The sequence below is a fragment of the Artibeus jamaicensis genome, unplaced genomic scaffold (genome assembly GCF_021234435.1).
Source record: "Artibeus jamaicensis isolate MK-2021 breed Jamaican fruit bat unplaced genomic scaffold, CSHL_Jam_final scaffold_847, whole genome shotgun sequence".
NCBI classification, from domain to species: domain Eukaryota; kingdom Metazoa; phylum Chordata; class Mammalia; order Chiroptera; family Phyllostomidae; genus Artibeus; species Artibeus jamaicensis.
The window spans coordinates 18,901,900-18,929,660 of record NW_026522057.1 but is presented as its reverse complement, the minus strand read 5'-3'; the positions used below and the strand labels follow the sequence as shown (position 1 = coordinate 18,929,660).

At 57.1% G+C, this 27,761-nt stretch overlaps 1 protein-coding gene across 1 annotated transcript; it reads left to right on the top strand.

Moving 5' to 3' along the window:
• Positions 1-1,466: 1,466 nt before the first annotated feature.
• ALPL (alkaline phosphatase, biomineralization associated) lies at positions 1,467-20,574 on the top strand. Its single transcript, XM_037135881.2, has 11 exons — positions 1,467-1,577; positions 5,887-6,006; positions 6,340-6,455; positions 7,512-7,686; positions 8,449-8,624; positions 11,737-11,880; positions 13,815-13,884; positions 15,926-16,060; positions 18,061-18,252; positions 18,754-18,873; positions 19,569-20,574. Exons 1-11 carry the CDS (start codon positions 1,517-1,519, stop codon positions 19,832-19,834), a joined length of 1,575 nt encoding a protein of 524 aa, XP_036991776.2. The 5' UTR covers positions 1,467-1,516; the 3' UTR covers positions 19,835-20,574.
• Positions 20,575-27,761: the final 7,187 nt, after the last annotated feature.

The window sequence follows — 27,761 nt, the reverse complement described above, 5'->3', positions numbered from 1 at the left end:
ATTGCAATTCTTTCTGGATCTCTTGGGACTTAAAATAAATTTCCTTTAGGTTATCACAACAAATGGAATCATCATTTTTATCTTGGTTTTGGTGGAAATAATAACAGTATTTCCCAGTAAAGCTCTTGCCAATTAAAATTCTTCATCTTCCAATAACATTTGTACACAAGAGTTAGCACATTTCTTAGCTGTCAGTGGGGTTATTCCTCATGAGCCTAAGAGGATAATCACAAGTTAAAAACATTCTTACAGCCCTGGATGGTGTGGCTTAGTGGACTGAGTGCCGGCCTGTGAAGCAAGGGGTCACTGGTTCGATTCCCAGTCAGGGCACATGCCTGGGTTGCGGGCCAGGTCCCCAGTGGGGAGCGTGTGAAAGGCAGCCACACACTAATGTTTCTCTCCCTCTCTTTCTCCCTCCCTTACCCTCTAAAAATAAATAAAATCTTTTTTAAAAAAAGAACTGTTCTGACAGCCACACTATTAAAAAAATCATTCTTATACCATCATTAATACATGCTCATTTTTAAGCAATTTGGATAATTCAAAAAATAAAAGAAAGAAGAATGACGGACGGACTGACTGACTGAATGATCACTCAGTCCTACTGCCCGGAGAAAGCCACAGTTAATATTTTGGTGTGTGTCCTTCCAAGTCTTTTTTTAATAACATTTTTTTAAATGATAAAGATAACATCTCAACGCAGAAGAAAAATTGGGAAATCCAGACAATACCAGAGTCATCTGTAACATTACTATGCAGAAATGCCCACCCTTATCAGCCAGTCTTTTCCTGTATGTCACCATGTATGGTATCTGACACCATACATGACAAGCTCTGGAAGAGAAGGTAGCAGGTGCCCCTCTAAGGTTGGGTGCTTTTTTTTTCATTCTGAGAACCATGGTTTTGGATGCTCTCAGGACACAGGTAATTAAAAGCCTGGAGACCAATGTTCTAGAACGGTGCTTTTCAAGGTGTGGTCCAGGAACCAGCGGCAGGGGCGTCACCTGGGACCTTGTCGGCAAGTGGTCAGAATCTCTGGGCAAGGGTGGGGATTTGGGGGCAGAAGACCTCCAGGAGTTTCGGACACGTGCTGAAGTTTAATGCAAGCTGCAGAAAGACTGGACTCTGGTGGGTCAGGATGGACTGAAAGTGGAGGTTCCCTCGGGAAATGGGGGGGCCCGCTCTGCGGCCCAGTCCTCATTTAACATTCAACAGCTGTGTGATTAAGCTTCCTGAGCTGGGGACCCCCTAGGTTTGTACCCCAGGCTCCAGCCTGTAACAGGTGCTCAGCAACTGCTTAATGAACGAGCCAACAAAGAAATTAAGTGAATGAACATAGGATCTCTGAAGCTGTGGCCCATGTGTCTTTTAATTTTTTTGTTGTTGTTCATTTCTAGGATTGGAACATCAGCTAACATCAGCTAACGGGTCGACCACTGCCAGCCCATCCCTCCTACCCACCACGGCAATCGCACCCCTGGGCTCCGGAGAGAGAGAGCGGGTCTTGGAGTGCGCCATGATCTCACCGTTCTTAGTGCTGGCCATCGGCACCTGCCTCACCTCCTCCTTAGTGCCAGGTGGGAGTGGGGTGCACGGGTGGGGGTGGGGGAGACCTGCTTCAGGGAGGGTGGGATCAGGGCATTGTCTGGGTTCAGCGTCATGGAACCATCCAAAGTATTTAAGAGCTGGAAACAAGCGTTCACAAGGGAAAAACTCACCTCCACCTCTGCCTGTGAACGTGTTGTAGGTCACGCTTTCCCCCTTTATATTTTCCTGTTCTTTTTAAATTTTTAAAAAATTGTATTGATTAGAGAGAGAGAGAAAGGGAAAGAGCTATTTTTCTATTCTTTAATTGGGGTTTCTTTTTTAATTAATTAATTAATTTTTAGAGAGAGGGGAAGGGAGAGAGAAAGACAGGGAAAGAAACATCAGCGTGTGGTTACCTCTCACGCCACCCCTCACTGGGGATCCGGCCTGCAACCCAGGCATATGCCGTGACTGGGAATCGAATGAGTGACCCTTTGCTTTGCAGTCTGGTGCTCAGTCCACTGAGCCACACCTGCCAGGGCTAGGGTTTCTCTTTTCTCATCTCTCTGAGTATCTGAAATATAACTTAAACTCTTCCAAATCCTGGTCTGCTAAGTCTCCTGTTGGTTTTGTCTGCTTCACTCATGGACTAGTACGTCTCCTTGTGGTTTGTCACTCTTGCTTGTGAACTCATCTTCAACGGTGTTTTGTTTTCGATTGCAGACTCATATGCAAATGTTTCTACAGTGCCCTGTGACATTTGATTTTTCAGTGAATTCTAGATCGGTTTCATGTTAATTTCTCAGTTGGAGGTTCTTAAGCTCTAAACTCAGACCCCACTTAACCCTGGCTCGGATTTGGAGTTGGGGTCACATGTCTCACGACTGGCTTCCTGTCCCCTCCCTTCCATAGCTCCAAGGCCAAGTGCGCCCATTCAAACAGCTTTGACCTAGAGCTGGGTCTCATCTGACACCCCAGGGTCCCTCAGCATCTGTTCCTGTTTACCTCTCTGCTTTTGAATTTCTTAATTGTTCCGCTTTCACCCCGCAGCATTTCAGTATCAGTAGTCAGAAAGGGGAACCCTCCTTGGTGCATCTGTCATGGGGCCGGAAGCTCCCCGCTTGCCCTCTTTGAGCCTTAATTTCTCCATCTGCTCAGCGGAAGTAACTTCTCCTTAAGGCTCTCGTGGGAAGGACATGGCACAGCCCTCACGTCTGGCAGGGGCGGAGCTCTCAGGAAGACTAGGGAATTGGGGTACCGAGAAGGCCTGGCCCCCCCAGACCACGCAGAGTCTGTGCCAGAGCTGGGACTAGGACCCGGGCTGTGGGGTTCCCAGGCCATTGCGCACTCTGTGATCCCACGATGCCTTTCGGTGTGTGTCCGTGGGGACCCGGGTCACTCTGGGACTGAGTCCCAGCTTTCGCAGCACTCCCAGCCCGCCTGGGTGACGCGTGAGTGAGCAGGTGGGTGAGAAGGGAAAGAATGAAAAAGTGACGAAATGAGAGATTTTCGAATATTCAGCAGTTTGGTTTTTTGTGATCTGTTTCATGTGAGCCATTCTGATGCATGGGCTGCGGTGGCACCTTGTGTCATCGTCGTCATCTTCTCCTTCCTCTTCTTTGAATATTTGGTGTAACTCACACTAAAGCACACAGGTCTTATACATGTAGCTTGATGAGGCAAAAGGACATTTCTGGTCATGGGACACCGAGGTCCCTTCCTGTGTCCTCCTGCACCAGCCCCCACCCTGGGGCCGAGCTCTAGTTCTGCCGCCACAGATGCGTTCGGCCTCTTCTGAACCTCGTGCGAACAGAGCGCACAGCACGCTCCGTGCGAAGGCAGGTACTCTTTACGGAGCGCTGTGGCCTGGGCATTTACACGTGCCATTCATTGGTTTCTGGATCCAGTGGCCCCCTGCCACCCGGTTGTCCAAAGCCCTCATGGCTTAAAGCAGTTCTCTGACAATGAAGTCAGCTTGACAGCCACTGTACTGCTCCAAGGACAAAGTCCTGCAATGGTCTAGTGAGAGTGACAAGGGCCCTGCAGGGAGCAAACACAGCAGGAAACTTGGCAAACTGGTAACAGAACTTGTGTGGAGAAGGAGCAACAGGTGCAGGGCAGCTGGGGGTGGGGGAAGAGGCAGGTTGTAGGTGGTCAGGGTGGGAAGAAGTTCATTGCCACCCAGATGGCACCCAAACGGCCACAGGAGGTCTTGGACCAAAGCCTGGGTACTGTGGTGTGTGGGGAGGGAGGCAGGAAGGAGAAGGGGACCAGCCCAGAGCCAGTGGGATCCCTGGTCTGAACCACCACCGGGCACTTTCCTGGGCTTTACCTCGTTTAACCCCAACACTGCCTGCAGGTAGTTCTGTCCCCCCACTTTCTTGGGGTAGAAACTGCAGTGGCAGGGACCCACGTGGATGCACACAGCTGGTGGGTGGGCTAGGGCTCCAGCTGGGGCCTCTGCCACTGGAGTTTGAAATTAGTGAGCTCAGCAGACCCCTTCAGAAGAGAGAGACAATGCTGGGGGCTGTCCCGGGTGAAGGAGGTAGGCTAAGGAATTGGGGTGGGGGTGACCTCAGGGGAGACCTCTTGCGGGAGAGATGTGAATTACGGACGGGTCCAAGGCTGGAGTTTGAGAACTGCTTCTTTCCACCTCCTCGCCCACCACCCCGCAGGCAGGGGTGCAGCCCCATAGGTGTGTGGGTTTCCTGTTTTTCTTCTTCACCTTGATCTCGGCACCCTGTGTTTCATTCTTTAATGTGGAGGAAGTAATTGCAGCGACCCCAGCAAGCTGTGTGTGCGCAGCACCTGCACTTGCCTGGAACCGTGCTTGTGAGAAAGGAGCGCTGTGCCCTTCACCCACCGCTGTCCCAAAAGGCAGCTCAGGCTCCAGCTGGGCCCAGGCAGGAGGGTTGTGTCCTCAGCCCAAGAACACACAGCGTGGCCTTGGATAAGACCCTTCCACCCTCCTGGCCTCAGCCCTCCCTTCTGTGCAATGGGAGGCTGTTTAAAAAGAGAGTCCTTACAGAGCTTCCATCTCCAGGCTTCTGCAGGCCCAGGTGCAAGTTTAATGGAGCCCGAGTACAGAGCAGAGTCTGCAGAGTCCGCAGACAGTGGGAAGGCCCCTGAGTCTCGAACATGGGGAGCCTGGGCCTCTGTTTGGAAGAATAAGGGAGCCCAGGCCTCGTGATGGAATTACTAGGGGGTGGGGGGCATTTAATCCTCTCCTGTGGGTCAGGTGTGTCACTTGCCTTATCTAATCCAGTCCTCGTAAGACCCTGAGAGGAAGGTCCAAACAGCAGCATTTGAAGGGGAGGAAACTGAGGCTCAGGGAGGTGACTTGTCTATATAGCTGACACTTGTCACAGCAGAGCGGGGGCGGGGGGGGGTTGAGGTACATCAAGCACCACAGCTGTGTTCTTGCCCCTGGAGGGTTGACCACTGCACGCACACAGGTGAGGGAGAGAGAAAGGGAAGAGGGCGTGCCTGCTTCCATTTTATCTCAAGATCAGGGATGCTGAGCATGCTGATTTATTCTAACAGGAGTGAGATTGTGCGTAGCTATTTCAACTTGCCACCTTAAACAAAAGGCAGGTCTTCACACAAAAGGCAAGCCTGGCTTTTCAGCACCACTGTTAATTCTGTCACTAAGTCGGGTTTCTGCTGAACCTCCTTTAATGAGTAAGCCGAGCAGAGTATATAATTGATGGCTGCAGATGTCTGGGGACTCCTGCAGTTGGAAGTAGTTTGTCCTCTTGAACAGCTTAAACATTACCTTCCTAATCGCACCAACACAGGTTCATTTGCTGCCTTAGCAAAATGTCCCTCTACTGGGAGGAAGGAAAGAGCCCAGGCTTTGGAGTGAAACCCAGCTCTGCCAGTGTCTGCCAGTGCTGTGTGGCCTTGGGCCAGTTGCTTGGTGTCTCTGAGCCTTGGTTTCTTCATTCTGAGATTTGAGAAGACCCATGGTCCACAGGCTTGTTTGGAGAATTGGACTGGAGTAGGTTTACAAACCACACGATGACTTTCAGATGGGCAACCACTGCTCCCTCCCCAAGTCCTGGCACCTTCCTTCAAGCATGAGAAGTTGGGGTATATGTCAGTCTGGAGATTAGAAGCTAGCCACCCAAGCCCTGGCTGGTGTAGCTCAGTGGATTGAGCACGGGCCTGCGAACCAAAAGATCTCGGTTTGATTTCTTGTCAGGGCACATGCCTGGGTTGCAGGCCAGTTCCCAGCAGGGGCCAGTTCCCAGCAGGGGTTGCACCAGAAGCAACCATACACTGATAAAAAAAAGAAAAAGAAAAGAAGCAGCTAGCCACTCCCAAGCCAAATAACTGTCTGTCTTGCTGTCCATACAGAGAAAGAGAAAGACCCCAAATACTGGAGAGACCAAGCTCAGCAGACCCTGAAAAATGCCCTGAGGCTCCAGAATCTCAACACTAACGTGGCTAAGAATACCATCATGTTCCTGGGAGACGGTGAGGCCTGGGGCCCCCAGGGTGGGGTTGGACGGGGCACTTAGGTAGGGGCCCATAGAGCCAGCCAGAGAGGAAGGGGGCTGCGTGCAAGAGGCTGGAGCCCTGGGGAGCATGTTTAAGAGGATGGGAGGCCAGGCTGTGGGCCCGTGGAGTCTGCTGGGTCGAGTGGCCCCCTAGGGACTGGGGAGGGAAGGGGGGGAAGGGATGCCCAGTCGCATTTACAGAGCCCTACTCTGGTGCCCACTGCCCAGCCTAGAGAGCTATGGGTGCCCGAGAAGGCTGATTGGAGAGGCAAGAAGCTGGAGAGGCTGAGGCCCCCTTTCCCCACCACAGGGATGGGTGTCTCCACGGTAACAGCAGCCCGCATCCTCAAGGGCCAGTTGCACCACAACCCCGGGGAAGAGACCAGGCTGGAGATGGACAAGTTCCCCCACGTGGCCCTCTCCAAGGTGAGCTCCCAAGCCCGCCGAGCCCAAGCCTTTCGCCTTGCAGCTTGACAACACGCACGAAAGGGCCCTGGCAAGGCGGTCAGCCCTCCTGGAGTCTCTGAGCGCCCCCTGTGAAATGAAGACAGCAGCAGCTACTTCCCAAGCTTCATTTTGAGGGTTTTAGCTCACCGATGTTTTAAAAATCCATTGAACAAGAACATACACAGAGAAAAGTGCACGAGTGCACGGCTTAAATATTCACACACTGAACATGGCGGCAACCAGAGGTCCCCCTGGACTCCTGTCCCGTCCCTGGGCCCTGCTTGCCCACCCACAGATCAGCTGTTCCTGCTTTTGTACTGGGTATGAAGGGGGTCGTGCAGTGAACCCTCTCTCCCCCGTGGTTCTGTTGCAGCCATTCCCTCCCAGGGTGGTTCAGGAAGCCACTCAGATTACTGAGGCCAAGTGGTAGCTATTGGTACGGGGGTCTTTGTCCTGCTGGTGGTGGTCTGTAATAAAGGTCCTCTACACACTCTCAGGGAATAGCAGGGACTGGCTGTAATGCCTTTTGGCCTTCAAGGAGCTCTCCAGCTGGTAGGGGAGGGAGAGTTTCAGGATCTCTGCTAGAGGTCTAAAGGAGGGGGGCCTCTTCCTCATATCCCCATTCTAGACCCTCCTCCCCCTCACTTTCCCTCCCTTCTCCCTGTCCCCCAATTTCTTCAAGAATCCCCCTCCCTTCTCCAGGATTCACCTGTCTCTCTCGCCCCCTTTCTGGCCCCCACAGCCCCAGGCCCAGACCCAGAGGGAGGCCCTAGCTGGCCCAGCCCTGCTCCTCTGCCCAACATTTCCATGTGCCAGACAGTTGCCTTCCTGCCCCTTCCTGCTGCTCTGGCTGCCAGGGCAGAGGGAGTAGGGGCAGGAAGCAGGCAGCTAGGTGATCCTGTGGCTCTGAGGGGACCTCAGGGCTCGGCCAATGCTGTGGGAGACCTCAGTGCCTCCCTGACGTCCTGGGCCCCGTGGTGTGAGTGGGGGAGGGCCAGGACCGGGCCATCTCCCAGCCTTCCTTTCTGCCCGCAGACCTACAACACCAACGCGCAGGTCCCCGACAGCGCGGGCACCGCCACTGCCTACCTGTGTGGGGTGAAGGCCAATGAGGGCACCGTGGGGGTGAGCGCAGCCACCCAGCGCTCCCAGTGCAACACCACCCGGGGGAACGAGGTCACCTCCATCCTGCGCTGGGCCAAGGATGCTGGTGAGTGGGGGCGGCGGTGGGCAATGGGCCCCGCTCTGTGACCAGCCCGGGCCTTCAACTTCCCAACTGTAGGAGGACAGGGTACAACAAAGATGCTCTCGAGCGCTCTTCCAGCTCCCGTGTTCTGAGGGTGTGAGACGCCCACGGGATCCTGTCCAGGACAGGAAGGCTAGTGGCTCAGGGTCCCACTCCAGTGTGGGCTCTGGGCCTGGAGTGATCCCCTGAGGCTGTTCCTCTCACTGTAAAATGGGCATGAAAACATAGTCCCCTCATGGGCTTGGTGTGAGGACGGTGAGGGGCCTAGCCCAGGGCCAGCCCCCTGGGGTTCAGTACATGCCTCCTTCTCTCTTCCTGCTGGAATCGGGAGGCCCTGACCCATGTCCCCAGGAACTTTAGAGTCAGGGTATGGGGCTGGCTGACACAGGTGACAACACTGCCACTCCAGAGCCCTTAGGAGGGACCCCTGTGTTCTTGCAGGGCATTTGGCACAATCGAGGTGCTTTCTGCAGGACTGGGGTTCAGCAGGGTCCACAGTGGAGGGGAGGGCCCCAGCCCAGGAGCTCACAGCTCAAGGGTCCTCCGGGAGGCCGACTGTCTGATCTGCCAGGGATATGGAAGCCTCCATCCCCCTCTTAGTGCTGACTGGGGGCTGAGGCCCAGGCAGCCACACAACCAGCGGGAGGCCGGCCTTTAGCTAGGAGGAGGGCCGTTTGCACACTGCTGTCTCCAGATGAAGCCAACCCTTCCTCTTCCACACCCCAGGGAAATCCGTGGGCATCGTGACCACCACTCGAGTGAACCACGCCACCCCCAGCGCCACCTACGCCCACTCTGCCGACCGGGACTGGTACTCAGACAACGAGATGCCCCCGGAGGCCCTCAGCCAGGGCTGCAAGGACATTGCCTACCAGCTCATGCACAACATCAGGGACATTGAGGCGAGTTCAGGGGATGCAGCCAGCGCAGGCGCCCTCGGGCTGTGAGGCAGGGCCTCAGGTGGGCCCAAGGCCTCGGCACGGGGCACAGGCCGGCCCGGGAGAAGCAGCTTGGCCTGGCGCCCCGTACACCTGGGAGGGCCCCCCGCCCATTAGGGGATTTGCGGTCGGGGCAGAGAGGCTCTGTAGGGTTTCTCCGCGGTGGGGCTGAGGGATAAACCCTGATGTGGCCGCCACCACGCCTCAGGAACCAGGCGCCCAGGGATTATTTCGTAAATTGGAACTTGGCGTTGCACCCCACCCCCAAAACAGGGGGGCCGGGTGACCGAGTGGCCACCTGCGGGGAGCGCCTGCCTGTACGTTCCCACACTCGCAAACAGGTATGTGTCTCTTGCACTCATCCGGCACGCCCCAGGAACGTGTGGACGGTGGTTAGCACGGGCTCTCAATTTTCAGTTTCTGGGGTTCAAATCCATGTGGCGTTAGCTATGTGACCTTGGATCAGTTACTTGCCCTCTTTGAGCCCTCCCTGTCATTACCCCTTTGCGAAATAAATGTAGCTGTCCCGTAAACCCATTGCAACATCTGAATAAAAGAACCCCCGTGGGGTTTAGCGCAGGGCCAGACACGGAAGGGGCGGCGTTTGTGCGGGAGCCATGTGTCTGCACCCAAGACGCAGCTTTTGAACACTGGGCCGGCCCGTGTGCGAGAGCACCTGCGGCCTAGACACGGCCCGGACACGGCCCGCCCGCCTGGTGTTCATATGGGCCCCCACTCTCTCCCTCAAATGAGAATCTCTGGCTTGTTCTTTTTCAGGCTCTTCTTATCTCCTGGGGGCATCGGGTGAAGGGGCCCCCTGAGCCTAGAATGGGGGTTCAGTGAGCCTCAGAGGAAGTCCCCCAGGTTGCTCCTACCCCTCACCTCTGTTTCTAACCTTACCCAACGGAACTTGCTGGCTCCCAGACCCACCTTCTGCCCCCCCACCCATGCTGTCCCCCCAGTTTCTAAGGCCCCCTGACCCTGCTCTTCCTAGTGGCGGATTGAATACCCCTTTCAGGACGGGGTCTTTTTGACCCTGGTGGCCAGCGTGTGTCTGAGGCGCATCCGCCACCCCGACTTCGCCTTCACTTGACTTGTGTCCTGGGACAGGGCACTACTCCGCCTCGAGCCTCAGTTTCCCCACCTGCCCAACATCAACAGGGAGCCCCCCGGCCCCTCCTTGCAGTGCTGGAGGCCGAGATGAGGTCATGGATGTGAGAACATTTGTTGTACAAGCACAGGCTGTAATTATGGGCTGCTCTTTGGAGAGTGTTGGCAGGAATAGCCTGAGAGGGGGACAGGCGCTTAGGGGAAGATTTCTCTGCTGGGGGCGAGGGGCGGATGGGGGGTCCTTGGGGGCCACTGAGGGACGAGGGCGAGAGGAGCCCCCCAGGGAGGCCTGGGTGACTATTGCCCCTGCCCCCCACCTCTTCCTCCTCCTTTTCTCTCCCATTGGCCCTGCATCCCCCCCAAAGCCCCTGGCCCCCAGGACCCAGCCCCCAGCCCCGGGCTGTACATGAAACAAAAATCCTGGTGTCCGCCCTGAAAATAAATATCTTTTGCTTTAAAAAAAACAAAGAAAGAAAGAAAGAAAAAGACACAAACCCAAACCCCAAAGCCAAACAGCAAGTCTGTTATTTGGGAGTTTAATGAGCCCGTGTGAAGTCCCTGCTGGGCTGGAAACGAGGAGGCTCCAGGCAGGAAGATTGGGGGCTTCGTTTCCACTCTGAGAATGCCAAGGGGTCAGGTTTTGTGGGAACAGTGGAGGGGGGGGCAAGGGGCCAGTGACCCGAGGCCCCGGTGCCTCCGTCCTGTCACAGCCTGCGCTGCCCCCCGAGATCCTGGCTGGAGCTGGCAGTGAGGCACTGGCCCCTCTGGAAATACCGTGACCTCCAGTTCCTTGTGCCAGTGAGGACACTGTCTGTGGGTCCCCCACCACGGGTGCTGGGACCCCTGCATTACCTATGTCCTCCTGTGACGGGCCTGTGGCTATGCCAGTCTATGGGTGGGTATCACATCAATTTTACAGGAAAGGAAACTGAGGCTCAGAGAGAAGTAACAGGCCCTTGGACGAGAAGGGACAGCGTCAGAATTCAAAGCCACGTCCCCTCCACGTCCCCACGATCCAGGCTGGTCCTGGGGCACCTTCCCCACCTCCCCATGGAACCTGGCTCCCCAAGAGGAAAATAACGCAGAAGGTAGCGAGGAGGGGCCTTGAAACGGCAGGCCCGAGACAGTGGATGTGAGGCCTGCCGCAGCCAGGCTCTGCTCTCCCAAGGTGTCAGCCAGGGCGGTGGCCTGGGCTGACGCCTGTGGTGACAGGAGGACACCGGTGTGGTGGTAACTGTGGGCGGCAGCTGTTATGCTCTTGGCCCTGTTTTAAAAATAGTCAGGACTTCAAACATGGACTCCCAAGGAAAACAAACAGTCCCGCGTCCCTCCGCCCGTGCAGGCAGCGTGGTGGGTAAAATTAGCCTGGCGGTGGCTCCACAGACGTGAGCCCTGGCCCGCTCTTCGGCCAGGCTCCCGGCTGGGCTGCCCCAAGACCTCCCTGGCCGAGGCCTCCAGCCTGCGGGCACCCAGCCTCTCACCGGGGAGAGGAAGCTCTGGGGCTCCATCGTGGACTCTGTGGACATGGCGGGGCCCCGGTGCCAGGGTTGGGAGAAGTCTTGGGTTCGAATCCTGACTCGGCCCCTGGCTGGCTGTGTGGCCTTGGGGAAAAGAAATCAGATTTCGGCACCGTTTCCATTTTTGGAAAATGGAGACACATTCGGTGTAAAGTTGAGGAAGAGAATGTGTCTGAACCAGTGAGAGTTATGTGTCAGGACTCCAGAAAGCCAGGTAAAGGGGGTCACCAGTAGCTCAGGTGTCTCACCCAGAAGCCCAGATCACAGTCCCAGTAGGGTCATGCTGTCCCCTCCCCAGGCGGGACAAGCAAAGGCTCGGGAGAGCGGCGCAGACAGAACCCAGGACTCTCCAGGCTGGAGAGGCGTCCACACCATCACCAGGTGGGGGCCGCTGGGGCTGCCGGACGTTTTGAAGCCCTGGGGGTACTAATGGCTCCTGTGTCCTTCAGGTGATCATGGGGGGTGGCCGGAAGTACATGTTCCCCAAGAACACAACCGACGTGGAGTATGAGCAAGACGAGAAGGCCAGGGGCACGAGGCTGGACGGCCTGAACCTCATCGACGTCTGGAAGAGCTTCAAACCGAGGCATAAGGTAGCCTGTTCAGGGGCCGGATGGCCACAGGGCGGCCTGAGTGGGTCTGGGGCTGGGTGAGCCCTCCCTGAATCGGTTTTCTCCTCTAAAATGTAGTCATCGTTCCTACCTCAACGGGCTCAAGTGCTCTAACAGGTATGTGAACGGCACATAGTAGGTAGTCAGTTCCTTCCTTTAGGGGTGGGCAATGGCAAAAGCTAGGCAGCAAGGAGGAGGGTGGGCCAAGGAATGGATGGCCTGCGTGGACACTCAGCCCACCTGAGCCCCTACTGTGTGCAGAACCCCGGGCCGGGCATGAGGCCCAAATGATGAGTCAGTGGTCAAGGAAACGTGGAATGCTCTGTGCTTGGATGGCAGGATGCCCAGGACCTACTGGAACCCAGAGGGGACAGACCACAGGGAGGGGAGGCCTGACGAGGTGGCCGGGGAGAGAGGCAGCATCCGGAGGTTTTGCAGGCAGAGGTGGCAGGCGTGAGGTCGAAGCCCTTCACGGGGAGTCGGCTGTGGCCTGGGCGAGGGCACGTGCTGGGGAGGCAGGCCAGGACGTGGGAAGGGCCTGGCCTCTGGCTCCCGGAGCGGCTCTGGCCTTTTAAATCTGTGCTGCTGGCCTCTGGGCTTGGGGCAGCTGGGGTCTGGAAATGACTGCGGTCAGCGCTGAAGACAGTGGGGAGCAGCCTGGCAGCCACTTTGATGTCACTCTGGGGTTGGGTTTCTGAGGGTTCCAGGACTGGCCCCAGGGGAGGCCTTGTGGGACAGGGCTGGGCCAAGAGCGAGGTGGGGCAGGGGCCGGGGAATGGCCCCCACAGGGTTGACGGGGTGGAAGGAGCCGCTTTGAAGCTGCACCACCCATTCCCTCTGAGTCAGCTCCAGCTGGGCCAGAGCCACGCCCGGCCCGAGCCAGAAAGACAGCCCGCCCCCCAGCCTCAGTTTCTCCAGCTGGGACATTGAACCAGAGCTTGATTCTTCTTGCCTGCAGGGAACTTCCCTTGGAGCTTGGTCTAGACCTCAAGAGGGAGGGAGCGGGCCACACAGGGGTTCACTGTGTCCCCTGAAAACCATGCCTTAAGACGGGGTTCTAGAGTGTCTCACCTTTACCACTGAGTGGCTGTGGCATCTGTGTCTCAGTTTCCTCATCTGTAAAATGGGAATAATAATGTCTACCTTATAGGGCCCGAATAAGATAAACACACCTAGGGAGGCAGAGGAGGGGGTGGGAGTGGGATGGATGGATGAGAGCCCATTGTCTTGGCCTCTTCATCTTCCTTCCCACAATAACCCTTGCATTCTGAAAACCACTGATCCCAGTGCCACTGCCCAGAGAAGGCAAGGGACTCTCCCAACGACACACAGCTGATTCCTGGCAGTACTAGGACCCCGGTCCAGGCCCTAAATGGTGCTGTCTCCAGATGAGCTAACCAGCCTCTTCCTGTGGCCTCTGTGCCCTGAAGAAGCAGCACCTCCTTCACTGTCCCCTCGTATGGGGGCCCGGGGCAGGTCTAGGGCCTCCCTCCCTCCCTGGCTCCCCGTGACCTCCAGAACACAGCTCGTGCCTCTCAGTGGGCCCCTTGTGACCTGCGCCTGCCTCTTCTCTTCCCCATGCCCCTCTACTTGGAACTCTACTTCCCGACCCCAGGCCAATCAATTTCCACTTGTCCTCTAGGGCCTCCTTAGCATGCCACCTCCACCAGAAAGCCTTCCCTGATCCTGCTCTGAGCTCACAGGGACCCCCAGTCTATCAACGTTCTCCTTCCCCTGCCTTAGAATTGCCTATTCATTTGTCGGTTCTTGAAGGCAGGAGAGCTAGGTCCTCAGGGAGGGGTTGTTAAAGGACTGAAGGAAACAAACAAAGAGGTGTCCCCAACTGTGGGACCAGCTGAGGCCCATCCTTCCAACTCCCCCAGCCCCACGTGACTGACCCAGGCCCTTCCTCCTAGCACTCTCACTACGTCTGGAACCGCACCGAGCTCCTGGCCCTCCACCCCAACACCGTGGACTACCTCTTAGGTAAGGGGGTCGGGGGTCGGGGTGCTGGTTGCCTGGCTGGGTGCCCTGGGGCAAGGGCTGTGTGACCCGGCACCTGGGGGCCAGGCCCCAGCCTGCTCCCCCTTTGTAGGGACCTTTGTGCTCAGGCTGCAGGACCTGGGAGAGCTGAGGAAGGGGTTCTGGTTCATGGAATTTCAGCCCCCAAACTGCTGGCTGTGCAGGGTGAATAGCCCCACTAAACCCAGAGGGAAGCAGGAGGTCAGAGAAGGGAAGCCACCGACAGGGTGCCCACTGCCGGTCTGAGTGTGGACGGCCCGGTGAATCTGAACACTGGTTAGGGCTGAGGCTTAAACGGATCCCAGTCTGTGGAGCAGGGCACCTCAGTCAGCCCTGATGTGTGGCTGGGGCAGAGCCAGCCTCGGTGTCCGCTGGTCGTGACGGGGCGGTACCCGCTCCTCTCCTGGGAATAGGGAGCAGTGTGGGGGCCGGGGCAGTTCTGGGCTAGGTAGGCTGAGGCCAGAGCACCACCAGGCCAACATCTGGGCCCTCGTTCCCACCTGGCTAGTGTGCCCAGCGAGTGGTAGCAAAATCCCCTGCAAACCTTTCCCAAGGAGCTCAGCCCTTAAGGGCCTGGGTGTGTCATTGGCAATTACGGGTTCGGAGCTGGGCACCTGGAGGACCCCCAGACACACACAGCCCTCTGCTTGCCTGGGTCGTGTGGCAGGGACTCCATCCCACACACAGGCTGCGTGGAGTGGTACATGCGCCCACGGAGCAAGACAGTTCCACTCCTGGACCCTAGAGCCAGACTGCTGGGTTCAAATCCAGCTCCTGCCACCTAGGACCTGTGAGGCCCTGGGCAAGTGTTTTGTCTTCTCTGTGCCTCAGTGTCCTCTCCTGTCAGGTAGGAACAGTGACTGTTCTGTCCAATGGGCATAATGATAGGGCCTACCTCAGGGCGGCCATGAGGATTAACTGAGCTGATGTGTCATGTAATTACCTGTTGCTCTATACCGATTATCCCCAAACATAGTTCAAAATCAGGGTAAACACTTATTACTTGCAAAGTTTCTTTGGGGCAGGAATCGGGAGCGGCTCAGCAGGTCTCATGAGGTTGCAGGCTTCGGCGACACCTCCCTCGTATGGCTAATAAGTTGGCAGGCGGCCTCACTTCCTGCCACATGGGTCTCTCCATAGAGCTGATTGAGTGTCCTCCCAGTATGGCAGCTGGCTTCTGCCAGAAACCCAAGAGTATGCAAAGCAGACACTGCAGTGTCTTATGCCCAGACCTGGAAGTCATACACCGTCATTTCTGCAGTATTCTATTGGCGCCATAGGCTGTCCCTGGTCACTGGGGGTTAGGACACTCCAGGGCTTAGTGGGTGCATCTTGGAGGCTGGCACCTACATGCTTCCCTAGCTCCTAGAACAGCATGTGGCCCGAAGCGGGCACTTTGTGAGCCAGAGTCATCTTTTGGCTGCACACACACTCATGGAATGGCGAGATGTTCTGGAAGGAGATCCAGAACCGAGAACACCAGCCTGATGCACGTGATATCTTGTGACACAGGCAAGGAATGGGTCGTTTATCTCCCAAGTGAGAAATCTGAGCCCAGTGGATGGAAGGGACAGTGACCCCAAACCTGCACTGCACAGAGCACTTCAAGCCTGACCTGTAAACTTGACCTTGACCAGCTGCCTTGTCAAATCCAGGACAGAGTGCTCTGCCTGAGGCCATGGTGCTGTGTCTGGGGCCCTTCAGGCTGGGGTAGGCCGATGGACACAGACCCCAGATGGTCCACTTAGCAGCTGACAATAGCAAGTTACTGACCCCGAGCCTCTGTCTCCTCCTCTGTAAATAGACGTGGTGACCCCTCACCATGGTGTGGCCCTGATGATGGCATCTGGTGCACGTTGGGCCCCAAGAGCCATCCAGAGGAGACTCCTTCCCTCTCTGTGCCCCCAGGTTGTGTAAGAGGAGCCTGTGGTCCCTGAGACACCACAGGTTCCTTGGAGACCCTTCTGGCAGGGTCTCGAACTCTCACCACCCACATCCTCCTCAGGTCTCTTTGAGCCGGGGGACATGCAGTATGAGTTGAACAGGAACAATGTGACTGACCCGTCACTCTCCGAGATGGTGGAGGTGGCCATCAAGATCCTGAGCAAGAACCCCAAAGGCTTCTTCTTGCTGGTGGAAGGTAGGGCCCCAGGCCTGATTGCAGGGCTGCTTTCCTGAGGTCAGGGGATGGGGAGGTCCAGCTCTCAGAGAGAACTGTTCAGGTTGGGGATGATGCAGGAAACTCCTTTTGGGAGGGTGGGTTATAGACTGGGGGAGAAGGGGACAGTGCTGAAACTCCCAGTCCCACAAGCTGCTTATATACACACCAGGCTTATTAGTCCAGGAAGGCTTCCTGAAAGAGGAGGCAGGTTCCTTCCTTCCAGGAGTTACTGCCTGAGGCCTGGCTCTCGAGGGGAGGGGTGTTCAGCCACCTTGGCCTCACTCCTCCCCAAAGGCTAATCAGCAGGCCCAGAAGACATCTGCATCTGAGCAGCTGCCTGCAAGGGCTCAAGGACATCTACGGGAGCCCTCACAGCTGGGCAGTAGACATCTGCTGTTACTAGGCACATGTAGGGCCAAGGTCAAGTTCATGAGTCCTATCCCTGATAGGAAAAGGCCCAGGGTCCCCCAGACTGGGAGAGCCAGACCCTCTGGGAGTCAACAGAGCCGTATGCCAGCATTCATGTCATTTCCCGGGGCCCTTGTGAGCCCTGAGGTCAGACCCCTGGGCTCTTGTCCTGATGCTGCTGTCTGCCGGATATGTGACCTCTACCTGTGCATTTCTGTCACATGAGGCCCCACAGAATCGACCTCTCCTACAAGGGTTATTAGCATCCATTGTGTTCAGAGACATAAAGTACTTGGAACAGGGCCCAGCAGAGAATACATCCTCCATGTTTCTATTATCACCGATAGCTGAGTCCATAACAACAGGAAGTCTGAGCATGTGATGAACTTTCCAGAATCTCCCGAAGCTAGGACAGCCTTTGTCTCCACGCACACACACAAACGCAACCTGTACACGACCCTCACTGCACAGACAGACCCGCTCAGGCCCCTCGGCCCTCCAGAGGTCGGTGGCCACCAGCCTGGCTTGACTGCTTTCTTGCCAAACCCTGGGGTTCCCATTCAAGTGCCGCGGTCTCCGCCTGGCCCCGAGCAGGCCTCTGACGCCGAGGAACCAGCCAGGAGCCAGTGGTGGTGAGCGCAGGCTCCCCCGGGAGCGGTGCTCTGTGTGAGCAGGGCCAGGACCAGGCCGCCAAGCCGCCAGGCCAGCTGCTCCCAGAGCCACAACAAAGGAAGGACCCACCCTTCCAGCCTGCCAGGCCGCAGTGGTGAGGCTCAGGCTAGCGAACAGGGGGGCGGCCAGGCGCCTGGGCTCAGGACCCTCAGAGCTGGGAGTGTCCACCCAGGCAGCATCTTCCGTTAGAGACAGGAAGTGTCTCTTCCCAAAGGTCACAGAACCCTTGGCTGTGGCCTGTAAGCCAGGCTCCAGGCCAGGCCTCTTGTGCTTACTTGGGGGCGGCAGCAGGGGATGCGGGCCTCCACGGGTCTTTCTGAAAGTCTGCCGCGGGCACTGCCCGCTCAACACCTTTAAGGACTGCGCTTCACCCTCAGAGGGGACTCTTCAAAGCGGAGGTGGATAAGCAGGTGATCCAGAGTGGGTCACAGCTGATTTCAAATCCCGGCAAAGCCCACCTTGGGCACGTGACTTCCCCACCTGACGGATCCACCTGGGCTTAAGTCGCTCTATCTATAAATGGGGCTGATTGTACTGGTCTGTGCCCAGGATTGTTGTGCAGGGTAACAAGCCTGGCCCCTCGTGGGCACTCAGGCACGTTGGTTCCCTCCCGGCCCCACCGATGCCTCAGGGCCAAGCCCCTGAAGAAGTGGTGCTGGGAGCGGCCCGGGGTGCAGGAGAGAGTGCACGCTTTTCCGTCAGGTGGATCGGCTTTAAGTCTGGGCTTTGCCATCTCCACGTGTGGGCCTGTGGTGCAGCGGCTCGCCCTCTCTGAGCCGCGGTACAGGTTGAATGGCTACAAAAAGCCTGGTGTGGTGAACCGGGCAGTCCTGTGGTGGGCTCGTGGTGCTGGTCTTCTTCCCCTCCCCCTCACCGAGACCTTTACCTCTGTGTCTCAGGAGGCAGGATCGACCACGGGCACCATGAGGGCAAGGCCAAGCAGGCGCTGCACGAGGCGGTGGAGATGGACATGGCCATCGGGCAGGCAGGCGCCATGACCTCCCTGGAAGACACGCTGACCGTCGTCACTGCTGACCACTCCCACGTCTTCACCTTTGGCGGGTACACACCCCGTGGCAACTCTATCTTTGGTAGGTGGGCCTCCAGTGGGGTGGACACTGGACACTCTCGGAGCCGGAGTGGGGTGGGAGGGTCAGCAAGCCCAGGGTCTGGCACAGGTGGGACTCAGTGAGGGTTTACTGACAGGTGGGGGAGTGCAGGATGTGGGGAGGGAGGGAGGCGAGCGCCTGCATGATGGACGGATAGAATGGGAGGGCTTCAGCTGGTGTCTCGGTTGGTTGGAGCACCGTCCTGTACACCAGAAGGTTTTGGGTTTGATCCCTGGTCTGGGCGCTTACTGGAGGCAACTGATCGATGTGTCTCACTCTCCAAAAGAGAAAGAAAAATCAAAAAGGAATGAGAGAGAGGATGGATGGGTGGATGGGAGGGATGTGGGCACAGCGAAAACAGGGGTGGTTGGTGGGAAGCAAATCAGGTTTGGACGGTGGCTTCCTGGAGAGGGGTCCGCCCTTCAAAGGGACTGTACCCCTGGTGCACCCACATGACCCCTGGGCCATCGCCATCCCGTGCAGGTCTGGCCCCCATGTTGAGTGACACGGACAAGAAGCCCTTCACTGCTATCCTGTATGGCAACGGACCTGGCTACAAGGTGGTGGGTGGTGAGCGAGAAAATGTCTCCATGGTGGACTACGGTGAGACTGCCAAGAGCCAGGGCTGGGAGGGAACAGGACGCCCCTGGGAGGGTGGGCCTGGGAACAGAGTGTAGGCTTGTGGTCAAGGTCAGAATAGTCAGGACCAAGCCAGAACAATCTGACTTGGACTCCCCTCCTGCAGTTTGGTAGCTCTGGGACCTTGGGCCCAACATAACTCCACCTTTCTCAGCTTCAGCTTCCTCCACAAAAGGGTTCTACCTCCCGAGGCTGTCTGAAGAACTAAATGGGTCTGATAGGTTAGCATAGAGTCTGGCACACAGAGGTGTTCGCTGTATTGCAGTCATTTTTCCCGGCTATATAATATTCCAGTATAGGAGCCTTCCAAGGTATTCATCCAGTTCTGTATTGTTAAATATTCATCTGTTTGGATGCCCCCAGATACCCCAGGCGGGGGGGGGTGTCTAACGGTGCATCCACTGGTAAGAACTCCCGGGTTGACTTTCCTGCTCATCCAGATAGCTCAGGGAGACTGATTTTCTCTTCTGGGGGTTGGGAGTACAGGCTTCTGTGTTAGAATGGACTCAGGCCAGAAGCCTGTGGCCTTGTGCAGAATGCCTTCCCCACACTGAGCTTCAGTTTTCTCTTTTGTGAAATGGGGCATTGGAGCCAGCCTGGGAGGGGCCCAGCGCCAGGCCCCTGCTGGGCCCTCTGCAAATGTTTCCTCTGGCCCGCAGCTCACAACAACTACCAGGCTCAGTCTGCTGTGCCCCTGCGGCACGAGACCCATGGCGGGGAGGACGTGGCGGTCTTTGCCAAGGGCCCCATGGCACACCTGCTGCACGGCGTCCACGAGCAGAACTACATCCCCCACGTGATGGCTTACGCCGCCTGCATCGGTGCCAACCGCGACCACTGTGCCCCAGCCAACTCATCGGGCAGCCCTTCCCCAGGCCCCCTGCTGCTCCTGCTGGCCCTGCTCCCCCTGGGCATCCTGTTCTGAGGGCCCAGGGCCCAGGCACCCACTAGCCCATCACAGATGGTCAGCCTCCCCCTCCCCGTGCTGCACAGCGCCCACAGGCCACACCTCAAGGGGCCATGGGGTGGGGGCGTTCACGCCCTCTGCAGCTGCCAGAAAGGAGACCCAGGAAACCAGTCTGCTGCCCACCTCCCTCCCCTCTGGATCCTCCCCTGGGGCCGCACCAGGTCCCAGCCTCCTGCCTCAGCCCCACCCCCACTCTTCGCTGCCCCTTTGGCTAACAGGGTAGGTTTCTCTTGGGCAGACAGAGAGTACAGACTGCAGACATTCTCAAAGCATCTTATTTTTCTAGCAAACATATTTCTCCAGATCCGGAGGCTCTGGAGCTTCCATGGAACATTCCAGATCTGACCCTCCCACTCTCCTCTCCTTCCGTCTGGAACCTCCCAGGGTCCTCCTTGCTCATGTCTGTACCTGAAGAGGAGACAGGTCCTTCTCTCCAGGATGGGGGTTTGCTCACTTGTTCCACGACCTCCCAGGGCTCCCAGGAAGTTGGCTCCTGGGATGGGCTGTCCAACCCCAGGTGGCCTCAGCTGGGACGGAGGAGCAGCCTGGTGGGCAGACACCTCCCAGCTTCGCACACACACGCCAGCTCCTCTTTGAAGCGACTCTCCTGTTTGGAACGGCCAAAAAAAATTTTTTTTCTCATTTTGGTGTTGGTTAAAAGGGAACACAAAACATTTAAATAAAAATTTCCAACTATTTCTGAGGACAGAGCTGTGTCTTTGTGGTCAGGGAGGAAGAGACTGAAATAAGCTCATTTCTCTGAGAAGAGCTGGACGCAGAGCCCAGGCGTGGGGGGTGGGGGGGGAGGGGCCTGCTCCTGGCCTGGGGGCTCTAACACCCCTCCCCTGGGTGCTGTGGACCAATTGCTTCATGTCTCTGCGTCTCAAGTTTTCTGATCTGTAAAATGGGAGACAGCTGCTCCGGGCTGCAGTGAGGACTGAAGAGTGGCTGAGCCCGGAACCCCACAGCAGAGGGGCCTTCCAGGGCCCGGATACCCTGGCTGCATGGTGCCCACAAGCAGAGCTCCAGCCCCTGGCCCATGTGGCTGTCCATTCATTCGTTCGTTCATTCACAAATGTTGAGTATGCGCTCGGCCCTCTACTGGGTCTGAAGAATTCAGTGGTGAGCAACACTGACGGGCTGCCTGCCCTTGCGGAGTGTCAGCCTCGCTTGGGGACTGTCATCTCTCCATTCCTGATTGTCGAGCCCAGGTATTGACTGGGGCTGGGATGCCCACGTCCTCACCGGACGTGAGGGCCCACAGAGTTCCCTGAGTTTGATCCTCTTGACATCAGAATAAAAGCCCCTATAACGATAGACAGTAACAGTGAGTGTTGATCATTTACCATCTGCCAGGTTTTGTGCTTGATGCTTTCTGTGGACGCAGCTCATTTAATCCTCCCTAGGAAGCAAGCCGCCATCATCTGCGTTTACAGATGAGGAAACCAAGGGTGCCGCGGGTGATGTGATTGCTCAAGGTCCTCTGAGTTGTGGAGCTGGGATTTGAACTTAGGTCTGTTTGATTGCAAAGCTCTTACACTTAATGGCATCCTTTCTTTACACTGCATTTCCAACCTCCTACCGACCAGGTTCAGAGACAGCCAATGTGAGTGACTCATACCCCAGTTAAATGTGAACTCGGAAAGGTGAGAAATCATATGTCAGAATTGGGGGGGGGGGGTTTCTTCAGGAATTAAAATGCAATTGAGCAGAAATTCCCCTGAGCTTCCTAGCAGTCCTAGCAAAAAGGGTAATACAACCAAGCTGGTGCTGGGATAAAAAAACTGTATGCCTCCCTTCTTGCCAGGACAGAGATGTCATCTTGAATTGTACAGTGCCGTGTTTTCAGGTGTTACTCTCATACCATCTTCACAGTTGCCATCACAGCCAACTGGGGCTCAGTCCTGCCCTGGAGCACCAGGAGTCGGGGTGGAGATGCACCCCAGAGGTCTCCCACCGTGGGGCCGGGGGGCTGGAGTATTTATTCTCCAACTCTCCTCCCTCACTAGTTAGGGGCTATTCCCCGAAACATTACCATGCTAGCTCTTCCAACCTGCCCCTCGAAAGGCTGAGAAGCCCCTGCAAATGTGCTAGAACATTCATCAAATGCTCAAAGGGTAAAAATGGCACCAACAGCACCTTAAACTTTGGGATACACGGGCTGAAAACCATGGGCTGTGAGTCAGAGAGATGAGGCTTCATGTCTCTGCTCCATCGTTTTCCCACTCCTAGGAACTTGGGCAAGTTCTCTAACATCGCTGATGTTCCATTCACACACCTGTGAAGTATAGGTCTTACGGTTCCACCTGGAACAAGGGGCTCCTCCCACCGAGCCCAGGCCATGGGCCAATGTGTTCTGACTCAAAAGCCCATGGTGTGCAAGTACCCACTGCTCTAAAGTCCTCACCAAGTCTAGGCGCCTGCACCCTTAGGTCACTTATCGCCCTCTATTGTAACGGTCGGTGGACTCTCGTCCTAATCAAAGCCAGGGCTCGAGGCAGAGGTCTGGGCTCCAGCCACCAGCGGCCAGGGAACTAGAAACTACAGGTGACAGCACCCACGGCACAAGGGTTCCCATGGTCCTCAGAGACTTTCTCAGGAAGGGAGAGTGAAGGTGAGCAGATCAATTCTTTTCTGCTCATCTAGCTAACCCTGTCTGCTGTGAAAGATAAACCCAGAACTTAACCCGCAGAGAGCTTATTATGTCTTACACATCTGGTGGTGCCTTTGGGCAGATGACTGGGACCCAGGCTCTTTCCACCTTGTGGCTCTTCCCTCTTCTAAGTTCCAGATGTTCTACTGAACCAGAGCCTCGGTCTACTAAGTTCTATTTGACCAACACATTGATGCAGGGGATGCGGTGGAGGAGACGTCCTTTTAACACTTCTTCTCGAAGGGAACACACATCGCTTTCCCTCAGAGTTCATTAGCACTAGTCATATAAGCCCATGAAGATGCAAAGGAGGTGGGGAAATGTAGTCTTTGGTGGAGCAGCTGTTGGTCACCGACAACTCTGTAGCTGGTTCTCAACCTGGGCACTATTGATACTTGGGGCTGGATACTTCTCTGTGGTGAGGACGGTCTTGAGCATGGAAGGATGTTTAGCAGCATCCCAGGCCTCTACCCACTAGATTTCTAGGGAGCAAACCAACCAGTTAAGAACCTCTGCTCCAGAGTAAGGAAGGGGCGTGGGGGGCGTGAGTGGTCAGCAGGCCGTCTGGTCTCAGCTTCGCTCGTATGCAGAGCGCCTTCCTGCTTCCGTGCCCCCCAGGTGTCGCAGCGCATCCTCACAGTGTTTTAAAGCATCAGGAACTTCCACATATGCTTGAGTTTCTGACTTTGTAAAAAATGGGGTGGTGTGGCTGGCACTGACCCCCATTTCTGCAAGGCAGTGGTCAGTCAGAGCTGAGAGGTAGCTGCCCACTGGGCATATAGCTCTTCCTGTTTGCCACACTTCGGGAAGAGATGGCAGGACGGCCTTGAATGCCACCCCAAAAAGCTGGGGGTTGACCATGAAGACCTTGGGGAGCCATAGAGGGTTCTGGAGCTGGGACATGAGTGTCACTTGTGAAAGATCATCTTGGCGTCCAGTTTCGACAGCAGCTTCAAGAAAAAAACTAGAGGTTGGGAGACTGTTCAAATAAACCAGGCAGGAGAAGCTGGGGCCATGGAGATAGGGAGGGGGAACAAGCCCCAAATATGTGCCTGTGTGTCCCAGCTCCTGTTTGTCAAGAAGGAAGCTGGGACAGCACGTGAATGGATGGGTCATCGCCAAACAGATCGCTGAGATCGAGGGCAGCATGGGGCCGGACACCTACTCTGCACTGCCCACCCTGCTGAGCACCCGAGAGTGGCTGTGACATTGCCACCACGAGGGTACATCTCCACGCATACCCCCACACCATCCCGTGAGGTGAACAATATCCCCATTTTACAGATGAGAAAGCTGAGGCTAGGCAGGGCATACTGACTGCTGCAAGTTGAACCCAGGTCTGCCTGACTCCCAACCCATGTTCCCGCCACCCCTCCCCCCACCCCCACTCTGCTTAGCCTCTGGGGTACTAACCTCTCCAAGAAAAACAACCCCAGCCCACCAGCCACAGAAGTCCTTCCAGGGGGTACTGAGAGCCCCAAGCTGAGTTTATAGTTAGTCCTGGTGGCTTACCAGGACCTCCCACTGAGACCTACCGCCAGCCCTTGGGGATTTGGGCTCCCAGGCCCCTGTGCGGCTTCCTCTGGCCTCCTGGTGACGCCTCCTCCATCACAGCGCCTTTTCTGGTCCCTCGGCCCTCTTTGTCCAAACCTCAGAACCTCAGGCCGGGTGCACACACGTGCCACCCACCTCCCTCTGTAGCCAAACAGGGGGCAGGCCGGGCTGGGGTCCATCACCCGCCAGTGCCACTTCACCCTCCTGCCCCTTGGGATGGAGGCTTAGCATCACCGAGGCAACGGGCACACCGGCAGCGAGCATTTCCACGGGCTCCCGAGTGCCAGGCTCTGTTCCTGTGCCCTCAACGCGCTCAATGCGCTTGTCCCCCCAAACCCTCTGCAGTGAGGGGCACTGTGGCAAACAGGGGGGCCGCACCCCTGATACGCCGCCATCTCTCCGCTCCACTGACCACTGCTCTGCAGAAATGCGGGGCCATGCCGGTCACATCTCCCAAGTAAAAAAAAAAAAACCAGAAATCCAAATCATACGTGAAAGTGCCTGATGTTTTAAAGCACTGCGCAGATGCTCCGTGAAATCTGGGGAGCACAGGAGCCGGAAGGTGCCCCGTATATGAGCAAAGTTGAGGCCAGACGGCCCGCTGACCACCCACGCCCCCCCCACGCCCCTTCCTGACTGTAGGGCAGGGGCTGTCTCTGTCCCCATTTCACAGATGCAGAAGCAGGAGCAGAGAGAAGTTCGGTAATTTGTGTGAAGTCACGTCACTAACAGGAGAGGGAGGCAGGACTCCAAGCCAAGCCGGTAGGGCTCCAGGGAGTGGGATTTGATCCTGCCTTTGTGTCCTTTGGCATTGTACGGTGAGAAGTAGCGGGAGGACTCAGGAATGTCACTGGGTGTCAGTGGCGGGATCCTGTGTTCTTGGGCTCGTGCCCTTGCCCTGGTGGGAAGGCCCAGTGGCTTCCACCTGCCCATGTCAGGGCAGGCTGGCTCCAGGGCCTCCGGGGTCAGCCTGGGCTTGCACGCCGGCTGAGGGCCCTGCAACCAGCCTCCTGCTCACTCAGGACACCAGGTTGGGGAACGATGGCAGCGGGCAGGCCATTGGCTGGGTCAGGGTGAAAGCTGTGCCCTGGGCAGGTCTGGAGGGGTCTGAGATGTAACCCTCACCCCTCCCCTCCCAGAGCCCCAGGCCGAGACCTGGGCCGCTGCCACAGCCTGTTCTCAGGGCATGAGAGGCTGCAGTCCAGACCACAGCCTGGCGGCCTGACTCGGTGCTGCCCCTCGTCTGTCCTGAGCCCTCCTGGGCCATGGGCCGCCTTCCACAGACCCCCCAGACAAAGTTCAGGCTACAGTGGACTTCTGCAGGCCCGAGGAGAAAGGCAGCACAGAGAGTCAGACACCAAATTGAAGTTGCACAGTGAAATGGGCAGAGGAACCAAGCTCCCACCTGCGGCAAAGGATTCGGGGTCCAGCCAACTCCAGTCAGCCACACCCTGGAACTGGGGGTGCCAATGATCGGGGTGCCAACTCCCAGGGACCTGGTGTCCGCCTCACACCAGAGCTTCAGCACCCAACCCAACAGCCTTTCCACCCTCTTAACAACACAGGAGGTAGACACTGACGCTGGCCCCATTTTACAGGTAGGAAAACCGAGAGAGTATCTGGGGTTAGGCTCTGCTGGAGCTGGTGGTCGGACAAGACCTGTCTGAGCAGGTGGCATCTGGACCGAGACCAGTTGGTGAGATGGTGGCCTTGCAGGGGGCTGGAGGGAAGACTATGCCGAGTAGCTGCACAGCATGCGTGTCTGGTGGGAATGAACTTCCTATGTGTGAGGGACAGAAATCAGGTGATGTGTGTGGAGCTTAGTAACAGGGGGACAGTGGATGGCACGAGGTGGGAGGGGTGGGCAGGAACTGTCACCTGGGGCACAACAGGAACCTGCATCTCCCGTTGCCAGGGAAGCTACTGGAGGCTTAGCTGCAGCCGGAGACAGGATCAAGTTCATGCTTTGGAAAGATCACTCCGGCTGCTGTGCAGAGGAGGGCCCCGTGCGCCAGGAGCAGTTGCTGGGGAGCTGTCTGGAGGCCTTTCTGTTGCCTGGGGTGGAGGTGGTGGTGGCTTGGGCCAGCTGCGTACGCTGGTGGTGGGAACAGCTGCATTTCACACATGCTCGGAGGCTGAAGTCGGCAGGGCTCGCTGACTGGCTGCATGTGGGATGTGGAGGAAAGAGCAGAATTGGGGATGCCCCTGAGTTTCTGCCCTGAGCACTTGGGTGTATGAAAGTGCCCTTAATGGGGGGGAACGTATCTGGGGAGCAAGCAGGTGGTCTGGATTGTGTTAGCTGCAAGGTGCTGGCAGGCAGTCACGGAGAGAAAGCAGCTGGAGCTCAGGGGAGCAGGCCAGGCTGGAGACAGAAAGACCAGGGCCCTGCTGGTATTCGAAGGTGTGGGGCAAAGAGAGGATATGGCGTGTCCAAGTTCACAGCCAGCCAGTGGTCAGGGTTTGAGCTGGAGCCTGTCAGACTCCAAAAGCCACAGGAGCTCTTTCTGCTGCAGCAGGTGTTCGTTCATCTCCGGGAGGTGGGAACAAAGAGGGTTTCATCCAAAGTTGAGGAGTGGGGGCGGGGGGGGGGGCTACAAGACTGGAGGGCAAGGAGAAGCCCCCTGAGAATGAATTTAGGAACAACTGAGATCCTTCCAGCGTGGGCTGCCCACCGCTCAGCTGCAGCCATCCAGCGGCAGGAGAGGCCTGAGTCCTGCCCCCAGCCCGTTGTCAGGTGGAGAAGCTGAGGCCCCAGGAAGGCAGGGCTGGGACCTGGGTCTTCTTCCTGACCTTTCTACTGGTCTGCAAGGCGGGCTTCTGTCTGAACCAGCTCAGTGGCAGAGTGGGAGCCACCTGCCAGTGACAGTCCTAAGGGGGCAGGGGTCTCTCCTCGCACCCCCGGATGGAGCTGGGGCCTGTAGTCTCCCCGCTCTGCAGCCCCGCCAGGCCGCATTTCCCCGTGCCTGCGCCGCCCCCGTGCAGCCTGAACCCTGCCTTCAGGACCCCTCCAGATCCCTGGCAGAGCAGCCCGCGTGGGGCTCCAGTTGTGGCTCCTGCCCCGTGGCCGGGATCGAGCCCCCCCGCCCCCCGCCCTGCCCAGACCACCCAGCGCCGGGGCCTGGCGGAGCCCGGCAGGGCTGGCGGGCAGTGCTCCCAGGCCGGCCAGCCGCGGTCTGGCTCCGCCCGAGGGGCTGTGGCCTGGGAACCACTAGCTGTCTCCTCAGGGAAGCGGCTGGGACCTCCAGAACAAACAGAACAAACCACAGCCTCCCTCCTAAGCCCCCAGCCCACCTCTCTCCCGACCCGGGGCGGGAGCTGCCTCTGGCCTCCTCCATTGACACCCCCTACCCGCTCTCCTGTCGCCACCAGTGGGCAAGGAGCAGAATGGGAGGCAGGATAGCTGCAGCCACGGGTGGACAAAGGGGGCTGTGACTGGGGGCTCGGGTGACCCTAAGCACCCCCTCAGAACCCCACAGGAGGGAGCTTTGACTGAGCTGGAGGGACATGTCTCCTCAGCCTCAGGCAAGGGAACAAGGCCCTGGAATTCAAAAGATCTGGGTTCAAATCCAGCTCTGCCACCTCCGAGCTGAGTGGCCTCGAACAAGTGACTTCACTTCTCTGTGCCTTGGTTTCCCCTTCTGAAAAATGGCCGCAGCAGCCCCTGCCTCCCAGAGCTGT